Below are 12,163 nucleotides of genomic sequence, written 5' to 3'. Positions count from 1 at the left end.
CAAGGCAGACCTGAAGAAAATGCCCAACTCTTCCTCACCTCTGAGGGCGCACTCCCAGCAAAGCCTTTCGAAATACTCAATTCTTTCTTCTTCCCCAAAGATGATACCAGATGCCTGGAGTACAGATGACCCAGGAGGAAACGGCGGATTGAAGTGTGCTGAGTCATTCACCGCTTCGTCAAAAGCAAAGGTATCTCATATCATCAAGGTCAAAAGCAAAAGTATCACATATCATGCTCTTTCCCTGTCTTTTTCTTTGTCTTTGTTCTTACTCGCATGGCAAAGTAAAAGAAGCAATCAGCCGGCACTTGGAGTCAGTATTCTGTTCTGGGGCCAACTGCCTGGAATCTATTCCTGATTGCTTACCTAGCGTTGCTCTCGAGTAGTCATCTTCAACGGTTGATACACTTCCAGAGAAGGGACCACTTCTGCAAAGGGGAGTAAGTAAGGCAAGTGAAAGTAGGGCATTGAAGCATGTAGAGACAAGCAATGCTGAGCTATCCTCTAACCCTCTTCAATACGAATTGGAGAGATTGAACAAAGAAACAGATAAAAGGAGGAAGCTCAGACCTTTGGGGAAGACCAAAAAGATTCCTGCTGCCCAGTTCAAGAGTAGCACAAAGGAAAATCAACGAGTTGGAGGAGACCAAAAGAATCCTCCAGCCCAGTTCAAGAGTAAGCCTGTGGAATCACCATGATCAATGCCTCAATGCAATTACCAAGGAGAAGATGGAATTTACACTCTATAACCAGATTTGCGTCCCTAAACTCTTCTCTTTGTTAATTACATTCTGCCATGTTTAGTATGTTTAGTTGTTGTTTGTGTGTTTACTTATGTTTTGTGTGAATCTATGCTTAAAACATTGAGGACAATGTTTGATTTAAGTGTGGGGGGGTAACTAATGTTGTTAATGCAAATTCGTGGGATTTTATCACCCATAACTTCAAATGTTGTTCCTTGCTGTTTTAAGGTGTTTTTAAATTGTTTTAGAGTGTTTTAGTGTGTTTTGTTTTATAACTCCGAAAATCACATAAAAATTTGAAAAAAATGTTTTGAAAAGCCTAAAAAGAGTGTTTTGAGTCGTTTTTGTGTGTTTGTGTCTTAGGGTACCTTCCAACACAATAATAAGGATTTGGTTTGTAATTGCATGACGGTTAAAAAGAGTTATAAACATGGATGAAAGTTTGATTTACTCTTGGTATATGCTTGGTTATGGTTATAATGTATGACTTCACATGCAATCATAAAAGAAAAATTCGTTTTTGTAACATGCTTGAAGGAAGGAACTCAAACAAACGCTACAACCTTGTGAGACTTGAGCCTAAACATTCTTTGGAGAGTTATTTTCTGTGATTCTTTGTTTTCTAAAGTTGTTGCATGATCTCATTATTCCTTGCTTGGTTGCTACTTAGAATGCAATTGTATCATGCTAGAACTAAATGCTAGAACTTATATCCATTTCATTCAAAGCATTGAATTGCATAACATATATCAAGATAAAGTTGTGTAGTTGCCACCATAGCCAAATAGCCTTACTTCCCATATTTCGTATTTGTTGTAAGTTTTAACCCCTTTGAGCCTTGTTTAGCCTATGTTCTTTGTTAACCCATGTTATCCTTACCTAGCCTAGAATAGGACCATCCATGCCTTTGTTCTTAAAGCATAGTAAGCATGACGGAAAATGAATTCATTTTTGATTAATATGTTACAGAAAATAAGTGTGGGGGAAGGATTATTGATGAGAGTTGTTGTGCCATAAGCACGGCTAAAAAAAAAAAAAAAAAAAAAAAAATTGAAAAAAAAATGAAAAAGAAAAGAAAAATAAGAGTTGTTTGAATTTCCCCTATTAGTCTAAAAGTTGTTTTCCGCGCTCTAAAGGGAATTCTAAGTGCCTAATTCAATACTTTGCTCACTATTGCTTTAAGAATGTTTGTTTATCCTTCACCTTTCATTGTTAACCAATACCCTAGCCCCGTTACACCCCTTTGACTTCTATCTTGATCGTTATGTGTTCAATAATGTGGAGTTTGGATTTGATATGAGCTTATGGAATCACTAGTTCTCATTCTAAGTAGTAGCATTCCATTCATGAGATCATATTCATGTCATTATTGTAAATCCAGAAAATGCTTTCTTTGTTATAACATATGTGAGATACTAGTCTTTCATGTTTACGTCAATCTCTCACATATAACTAGTGTAGGGTGTGTAGTCAGAAAATCTGTGTGAAAATAGAGTGCATTCTAGTAAGGAATTGAGTAAATTCTCTAAAGCATGTTACTACATTTGAAATGTGTTTTAATTGCTTAAATGTGAACTAGTATGTGGTGACTATGATTAAGAATGTACTTAAGTGTAAAGATGGCTAAAATCTGTGAGAATAATGATTTTTAACTTGTCATGTGCATTGGAAATCCCTAAGACGGTTGTTGGAAGGTTTAGGTTGTGTTTTACTTGTTTAGTGTCATTTTGTTTATTTGTTATTATTTTGTTTTGCTCGAGGACTAGCAAAAGCTAAGTATGGGGGAATTTGATAGGAGCATATTTAGGCGACTTACTTAGCTTGTTTTCGTGCATCTATGTTGTTAATTCATAGTTGTTTTAGTAGTTTAAGCCATTTTCGTGTGTTTTTAGGTTCATATGGCTAAGGAAGCAAAAAGATGCATTTTGGAGCATTTTGGAGCAAAATTGGGCTTGGAATGGATAGCATATGATTGGAGCCAAAGTGTTGGACGAATTTGAAAGCCTTGTATGCACTTTGGACATAAAACAAAGGGCCTAGCCCAATCAAACAATCCTTTGAGCCATGCAAAACCTCTAGCCCAATCAACAACCCTTAGCCACATGCATTTCCACCTTCCTACTTCATCATTTCATCATTGCATCACCATTCACACACACATGCACTTACTCTTTCATCATTGCACCACCATTCACACACACATGCACTTACTCTTTCATCATTGCACCACCAATTCAACACATGCATTTCCACCTTCCTACTTCATCATTTCATCATTGCACCACCATTCACACACACATGCACTTACTCTTTCATCATTGCACCACCATTCACACACACATGCACTTACTCTTTCATCATTGCATCACAAATTCAACACATGCATTCACACACCAACAACCTAGCTCTTTTTCCATCATTATTTCATCCACATGCACTCTCAATCATAACAACCACATTCACTCTTAAACAATCACCCACATATTCTCCCATTCCCCCTATAAAAACCCATGCATTCATACACAAAAATCACATCTCATTTTCATACACAAGACACCACAAACACATCCAATCTTCCCCTTTGCCGCAAGCTCCCATTCCATTTCTACACAATCTCTTCTCGGCTTCATTCCATTCCATACACTCTCCCATTTGCAGAAACCATTCAACCTTAGCCGCTCCACCTTCATTTACAACACACTTGGAGCACCAACACCGAAGGCAACTCTTAAGGGATTTCAACATCAGTTTTGCTTCAAGGGTTCTTTCTTCTTAATCCTATGTTCACTCATGTTATATATTTTTATGTCAAACCTTTTGTAAACATGAAGTGTAACTAATCTCTCTCTAGGGATTCGATGTAGCCTTGCAAGATTGCCATGTAGTTAATTCAGAATTCTCATTTAATTTATCTATTTCTTGTTTCATTCTCCGATTTAATTGTGACTTAGTGTGTTGATTTTAATGCTTGATCATCATTTGAATTAACCACAGGTTGTTTAGCCAAGATTAAAGCACACATCATGCATAATCTTGGTGGATATGTGAATGAATGAAGGGAATGTTTTGCAAACATCCTGCTGAGTGTTCCCTTTGGTTTTGTGAAAGTTTCTTGTGCACTACATATTCTTGATTAGAAACCAAAGTTGCACATCACAATTAGGCTCATGATTAGAGACATTTGATCAAATCCACACATCATATGGTTGATCATATCTAAGTGAAACAAACTCAAGAAATAGGTAGATGACTGAGTATAAACTGATTTAACAAACATGGCCTTGGGTTAGCAATGGTAAAATCGAATCCCTAGCTTCATCTCCATTGGTACTATCTCATTTTATTAGTTGTTGATTCATTTATTTGTGTTTACTTCATTTCCTTATGCTTTCAAGTTACAACAACAAATCTGCCTACATTGATTAGTTTTATTTCTCTAGTAAAAAGTTCTTGCAAAACAAGTGATTATATAGATCCAATTAGTCCCTGTGGATTCGACACCCTTACTTGTGCCATTATACTAAACATATTCTAGCACGAAGAAGGAAAACCTCAATTATGGGGGTGTGGGTTGGTGGGGTGTGGGGTGTGGGGCTATTGGTGTGTGTGTAGGTGTGTGGGTTGTATGTGGGTGTATACCTAGTAGGGCTGGGCAAACGGGGCCTGGACCCGCGGGTAGGGGCGGGTCCGAGCGATTCGGGGCGGGTACGGGGCGGGTCCATGTCATTTGCGGGGCGGGACGGGTCTTAATTGCTGAGGAAACGGGTCCCCGACCCGAACCGTTTCCACCTTCCAAAAATTTGAGATTTAATCTGATCCGTTGGTTTAATCTGATCGCACTCAAGTAAGAGTCTCAGACTCTGCCTGTCAGACTCCCACAGTCGACACCCCACTCCCCAAATCTCCTCTCCTCTCTCGTCTCAGACCTCGCTCGAGCTCTCCATCTTCCCCCTCCCCCTCGTCCTCTTCCCCGGCGCCATCCTCCCCCTCCAGATCTTCGAGTTCCGCTACCGTATCATGATGCACTCCCTCCTCCAGACCGATCTCCGATTCGGGGTTATCTACAATGATGCCGTCTCCGGCACCGCCGACGTTGGCTGCGTCGGCGAGGTCGTCAAGCACGAGCGCCTCGTCGATGACCGGTTCTTCCTCATCTGCAAAGGCCAGGAGCGGTTCCGGGTCACTAACCTCGTCCGTACCAAACCTTACCTGGTGGCGGAGGTCCAATGGCTCGAAGACCGGCCGTCGAACGACGGCGAGGAGGACCTGGAGGCGTTGGCCAGCGAGGTCGAGTCGTATATGAAGGATGTGATTCGGTTGTCAAATCGGTTGGGCGGGAAGCCGGAGAAGGATGTGCAGGACCTGCGACGAAACCTGTTTCCGACGCCGTTTTCGTTTTTCGTTGGGAGCACTATCGAAGGGGCACCGAGAGAGCAGCAGGCGCTGCTGGAACTGGAGGACACGGCGGCGCGGTTGAACTGGAGGTAAACCTCTTTGTATCCCTTTCCCCTGCCTCTAATTCCTGGAGGACTCTAAATGTTGATTTTTCCAATACTGTTTATTGGTTTTGAATTTTATGGATCTGCTTATAGATTGTAGATTTTAAGTTGTTTGGTATTTAAATTTGCAGAAATTTAAGAGTATTTGATTACCATAGTTTATTGGTTTCGAGTATTTGAAGAGAGGCAATCTGTGCAGTTTTGTGCAGTTTGCAATCTGTGCAGTTTTTGTGCAGATTGCAATCTGCAATCCGTACAAATTTTTTTTTTTTTTTCAAACCAAAAAAAAAAAATAAAGGACCCGTGGACCCGGCTCGAACCGGCCCGTTTCAACCGGGCCGGGTAATGTCCGGTTCTTATATTAGAAAATGTAATCCCCGGCCCGGCCCGCCCCGTTCTCTTTGAACCTAGGTCCGGTCCGGTCCCTTCAAAATTGGGCCCGGCCTGGCCCGTGCCCAGCCCTAATACCTAGTTCATTTCTTCTTCTAAAAGCAGTCTCTATATTTTCTTACCCCTGTGATTTCGTACCAACCATTTGCACACCACCTATAGGAATTATTACTCGCATTGGAATTGAACCAACCATAAACTACAGGAGTCGAACCAATTTAAAACTACCTAGTTTCTAAAATTCGTGAAGGGACATGTGGTTACAAAAATCTGCTTGTTTCATGCTAGTTGCCTACACTGAATCTTCTTTTGTGTTATCTTTTGACTTTTTATTGTTAAATTAATTTTTCTATTAATCTTGGCCTTAAATAAACGCATGGAACTTAATATTAAAGTTTCATTAACTTCTTGTAGCCTACTGCTCCATTGCACTTCGGTTGATTCATTGTGACCTAAAGGTTGTGGGTTTGCCACAGGACATAGCCTAGCTGAAAGCAGGTTTAAGGATGCATGCATCTGACTTGGAAATGCATTAGAGTTTCTTTACACATTTCCAAAAGATGTGGCAACAAAAAAAAACACACACACACAACCATTTTGATTTGGTATTCGGAACAGTAAACCGACATAAACCAAATCGGAATTGGTGTGAACCGAACTATATGATTTTAGTAATAAATAGCAAACCAAACCGTTGATATTTTTCAGTTCCGATTCTGATTTAAGTCTGGAACTAAGCCAAACCGCACCGTGCTTACCCTTAGAGGAGATTGCTCAGTGATTTTAGAAGGCGAGAGGACTTTACTGGATTATTCTTTCTTTTTTTCAATATACCCTAATATAGGACTTAATGGGATTTTAACAGCATCAATTCTCTATTAGGTGTAAGAACATGGATCAAAAAAATTAACAAAAGTGACACGAAATGAGACAGCTATTTGGGGACAGCAAACCCGTTGCCATTAAGTACAATTGTTTACGAGAGCACTACTAACTTTGACCATGAGCTTTCTACCTTTACTCTCAAATAGTAATAGCAGTCGCAGTTGCAACCAAAATGTAATAAGGCTACCAATGTATGGGATGTTTGAATAGCTAAGACTTTGAATTGTCAAAATCTAGTCATGCAAATCCAACGGTCCAGTGAACCGGAGTGCGACGATGCATGGTAGAATTTTATAGCATAACTTCATGTGAATTTGTGGATCAATTTCATATTTTTGGATTATTTCTTTCAATGAAAGACTCAAACTTTACATTAAGGGGATGAATTTTAGAAATGGGTTGGATTGTTTGTGTCTTTAATCTTGTTGGTTTTTGAAAAAATTGTGATAGCTTATTTTTAGTTTTCCTTCTAAGAAATAAAATCTATTTGAAGTGTCTAATTATCATGCATGAAGCAAGGCTGATCGAATCATATCTATCTATTATATATAAAGTGAATAGGGCAATGAATAGTGCTGATTTGGTGTCACGGCTTCAACAAAAATATTAGGACAAAATTGTCCCTCAACCAAAAATATATCAAATAATGCATGAGTAATTTGGTATTTGGTCATCATAAAATATAATATAAATATAAGTGGGAAGAGAGAAAAGAATAAAAAAATGGAAGGATGAGTGAAAGTTAATGGTGCCCACGTGAAGGAGAAAGAAAAATATAATAAAAAATAAGAAAAATCATGAATATTGTGTTCAAACCATCTTAAAAGGCGCGTAGTGCTGGTGATAAATTAGTACATTTTATTTTATTTTTAAATTAGTGCCTTACAAGTTACAATATGTTAGTAATAATGTGATTCAATCAGATGTTCATAAAATATTATTTTCTCTATTTTTAAATACGTTCAAAACATCTTAAGAGGCGTGTAATGCCAGTTATAAAAAAAGTTTTTTGGACGCGGATAATAATGTAATTAAATTAGTTGTCAAACAAATTTTTTTTTTTTTAACAAACAATATTATCTACACTAAGGGGGAGTGGGTGGACTTAGCCTCACAATAGACTAGCAATAATGTGATTCAATCAATTGTTTATTGAATATTATTTTCTTTATTTTTAATGTAAAATCTATAGAGACCGATTTTATTATGTGAATTCAACTGCTTTAATTGGTTTATGAGAGGTTTCTTCTAGCATGATTTAAGATTATTCATTTACTTCAAATATTTGATTTTTCTTTTGTTAATACGCATATAAATACATTTAAAATGTATAAATCATGCATAGCACGCCGTGATTCAAAAAATGCTTCATGGAATGCATGATGGCTAGTGTTTAATCAAAAGACAGAAACCAAAAATATTTTATAAAGTACAGGTTATGACAAATTTAAGAACTCTTCGCCTAATCCCTTAATGGAGTACTAGATCATTGCTTAGATCACATAACGAATTTAATAAAAAATAAAAAATTAAAAAAAAAGTTCAGTAGGGAGTCTTGTTCCCGAACTCCATCCTGAACTCCAAAACATATTTTAACGTCACAATTTTTTAGTAGCAATTGTATCTATGATTCCTTAATTTTAACTCAAATGGAGCAATAATCTCTTAATTAAAAATTCATAACTATTTGTTCCTTAACTCATCAAAACGTGTAGCTATTGTCCTTTTCGTCAACTCCATCAGAAGCACCACCAAAATGAGTTGCGTTGCTACAATTGAGTTAAATTTGAAAGATCATTGCTACAATTGAGTTAAAGTTGAGGGACCATTTCTTCCATAGGGTTAAAGTTGAGGGACCATTGTTACAAATTTTCTCATTTGGTTTTCCATATTTTCTCCTTCATTCAGACTAACGTGCATGGCACATGACTTATTTTGACGGGATTTCTAACCGAGTTGATGGAAATGACCATAGCTGGACGTTTTGATGAGTTAAGGGATCAATGGTCATGAATTTTTAATTGATAGATCATTACTCCAATTAAGTTAAAAATTAGAGACCGTTATTATAACTTCCTCTAATTTTTTAGGATATAATACCAAGTGTTTAAATTAACCAATTAAAATTTAAAAAAAAAAAAACTGAAAAAAATCTTCAATATGCAGAGAGCTCGTTGTAACCAAATTCGACTCCTCTACTAAAATACCATCAAGTGTTAATAAGTGTTTTAACAAGATTCAACAAAATTGCTTATGTTTTAAGACTTTAGAGTTTGACATATAGATATAATGATACTTTACTAAATGCACCACTGACATATCACTTAAAGAAGTGTTGCTAAATTTATGTTGCCGGCTATTTCATATATGATTACGTGTCGAACCAAAATAAATATTACGACTATACATTTGCAAAGGTGGAAGGGGTATGGCTAGCTCAATGCACCAAGCTAGTATAGCGGCTATAGCCGTTTCCCAGTTTCGATGAAGTACGACAGTACCTTTCAGCATAAAACAAAACCGTTGAGTCAATATTGACCACATATTACCAACACGTCAGCAGCTACATGTACTCCCATATCAATTAGGAAACGTACTCCCAGCTTCGAAGACATGCATGGCTAGGTGCATGCACCAACGCGTATATATAAGCAGGTTAGCTAGCTTGGGTATTATAATTCACATCAACAAGAAATATGGCAGCTGATCCCATCGGAGAAGTTATTGTTGAAATTACTACTTACACCACAAGAAGCTCAGCCTCAGCTCAAGTTTTTCCCGACACAAGAAGCCCCTCAAACCTAGATATTACAAGTACAAATTGGGAAGGTAGTGAGCTCAATCCACAGGACGCGTGGCTACCCGTCACTGAGTCGAGGAATGGCAATACCTACTATGCTACCTTCCATTTACTCTGTTCAGGAATAGGAACTCAAGCCCTTTTACTACCTCTCGCATTTGCCACTCTTGGATGGTAAGCAACAACCCTTTACTTGCTTCAAGCCAGTGATTTTTCACACTTGTTTTTTCTGGTTTACCGTAGACAAAAGTATAAGATATTCAGTTTGAAATGTAGATGATTCATTCATAACTAACACCAGTAACTTTTCTCAATGGTTGCAGGGCATGGGGAATTATATGCTTCTCACTAGCATTTGTGTGGCAGATCTACACCAAGTGGCTTCTCGTACATCTACACGAATCTGAAAATGGATTTCGTAATAGTAGATACCTCCATCTTGCAGTAACGGCCTTCGGTTAGTAAACTGTACATCAAACTCATATAACAATTAAACTAAAGAAGAGTTCTATGCACACACTCTGAAATTTAATCTCCTATCATAATTTGAAGGCTACAACATTTGCTAGCCATATAGATTAAGACATTTCAAAACTATCCCTCTATATGTTATTTATAGAGGGCCTTGTCCTCTTTAGTCATCAAAGAGGAGTATAAAATTCATTGCTTGGGTGTGAAGAATTTTTGTTTCAATAGAAGCCCACAAAGATAAATGGATAGTTTCCATTCTTTTTCAGGTAAAAAGTTAGGAATGATTCTAGCAATGTTCCCAGTTATCTATCAATCAAATGGTGCTTGCGCACAGCTGATCATCGTAGGAGGTGGAACCTTGAAGCTTTTCTTCAAAACTGTGTGTGAGGATGGAGCCACTTGCCATCCATTGACTGGTACTGAGTGCTTCTTGTTGTTTGCATGCGTGGCTGTGGTTCTCGCCCAATTTCCCAACTTGAACTCCGTAGCTAGACTCTCCTTGATCGGTGCCATCGCATCAGTTGTATATTGCACTACTGTTTGGACTCTTTCAGTTGGAAAAGGCAGGGACAATGACTACACATCATATGATCCACCAGCGATGGAGTCCACCATGGATATATTTGGTGGCAAACTGAATGCGGTTGGCATTATTTTTCTTACATTCAGAGGTCACAATGTAATTCTTGAGATACAGGTGAGCCTCCTTGCTAATTGTAAGATTAATTTTATGTTTCATTAGTTTTCTTGAAACTTTGGGTGGGTTTTCTATATGCTATATGCTATGGCCATGTCGAAGAAGGGCTCATTGGGCTCTGACACTGTTAGTAAATTCCTTAGTTTGCTAGTTTATACTTGTGACTTAATAGTACTAATTATCACCGTACGTCCCCGCACGTTCAACGGATTGCATTAACCGTGTGTATTTTGTCAACACTTTTGATAGTTGGTCATATCGGCTAATATCAATAGTGTATTATGGACGGTACTCAACACCGGCTAGCTACTGATGCCCTACCATCAAGTTGGGTAATTTGTGCAATGTATCTATCAATATATGTAAAGGTAATGAAGTTCACCAACTTATGCTGCAGGGCACATTGCCATCAAACCCCAAATACCCAATACATAAGCGAATGTGGAGAGGAGTGACTATAGCTTGTGCACTCATAGCCATGTGTTTTCTTCCTCTGGCCATAGGTGGATTTTGGGCTTTCGGCAACAAGGTAAGAGCGAATTATGTTTTGATTTAAATATGCTTAGTCACTTCAATCGCAATGAATAGTTTTTTTATATCATCAAAATGTATTTCGATTTATGTAGGTACCCACTTCCTATAGAGGAGTATTAATCTTAGTTTCACAATTCCATGGACATAAAAACACTTCAAAATTTGTACTTGGATCATTTTGCATGCTTGTGGTGATACACTGCTTAAGCACATTCCAAATCTATGGCATGGTGGCTTTTGATAATCTGGAGTCAAAGTACACTATCAGGAAGAGCAAGCCGTGTCCAAGGTGGCTTCGCGTAGCTTTACGCATTTTCTTCGGAGGAGTGGTATTCTTCATAGCAGTTGCTCTTCCATTCTTGGGAAGCTTGGCACCTCTAATCGGAGGGTTGACATTGCCTTTGGCATATGCTTACCCATGTTTCATGTGGATTTCAATCAAGAAACCAAAGCAAAAAGGAGCAGTGTGGTGGATTAACATTGGACTTGGATGCTTAGGCTTGGCTTTGAGTGTCATTTTAGTTGTTGCAGCAGCTTGGAATTTAGCTGACAAAGGTCTAAATGCCAACTTTTTTAAGCCTTAATTCATACTGAAACTAAGCAAATTGTGTAATTATTATGTTTGAAATTGGTTCACTTCATTTTTTTTTTAACAAACGATATTATCTACACTAAGGTGGAGGGAGTGAGCTTAGCCTCACAATGAACTTGCAACAATATGGTTCAAATTCACCTTTGGCGAGAATTGAACTTAAAACCTCTTATTTACAAGTGAAGTGGAATACCACTAGTTCATAGTATTAAGTGGTTTCATCTTCTTAACACACACACACACACACTTATATATGATGTGACCTTTGGGTATGGCCTAAATGCAACATAGCACTCATTCATTCCTACGAGTGTTTTAGCTGTTAGATTTGATTTATACGATTATTAAATCTTTTATTTTCAATCTCAATAACTCATTTTTTTCTACTACTCAATGCTACGTAGTATTGAATAAAAATTGTTGACCTTAATGACTTGTTCGTCGGCTTTACTTTTTCATAGGCTTAAATTTCTAAAAAGATGGAACATAAGTATTGAATCAACAATAATTTTAGGGGGCCGGTCTCTCTGTGGCCTGGTTGCTTTGTGTTTC

At 38.0% G+C, this 12,163-nt stretch overlaps 2 protein-coding genes across 2 annotated transcripts; both read left to right on the top strand.

The window, feature by feature from the left end:
- Positions 1-4,580: 4,580 nt before the first annotated feature.
- On the top strand, positions 4,581-5,246 carry LOC103959009 (lon protease 2; the record flags this gene model as incomplete). Its single annotated transcript, XM_018650294.2, has 1 exon — positions 4,581-5,246. A coding segment is annotated over one exon (651 nt), but the record flags the coding sequence as incomplete, so codon positions are not given.
- A 3,967-nt stretch (positions 5,247-9,213) lies between these two features.
- LOC125468419 (lysine histidine transporter-like 8) lies at positions 9,214-11,603 on the top strand. Its single transcript, XM_048564115.1, has 5 exons — positions 9,214-9,491; positions 9,641-9,774; positions 10,055-10,485; positions 10,883-11,014; positions 11,112-11,603. The coding sequence occupies exons 1-5, from the start codon at positions 9,214-9,216 to the stop codon at positions 11,601-11,603; spliced, it is 1,467 nt and encodes a 488-aa protein (XP_048420072.1).
- Positions 11,604-12,163: the final 560 nt, after the last annotated feature.

This window comes from the organism of the source record quoted next, unplaced genomic scaffold, assembly GCF_019419815.1.
Source record: "Pyrus x bretschneideri cultivar Hongxiangsu unplaced genomic scaffold, Pyrus_bretschneideri_v1 Contig10, whole genome shotgun sequence".
NCBI lineage: Eukaryota > Viridiplantae > Streptophyta > Magnoliopsida > Rosales > Rosaceae > Pyrus > Pyrus x bretschneideri.
This window is presented reverse-complemented; position numbering and strand designations above follow the sequence as displayed.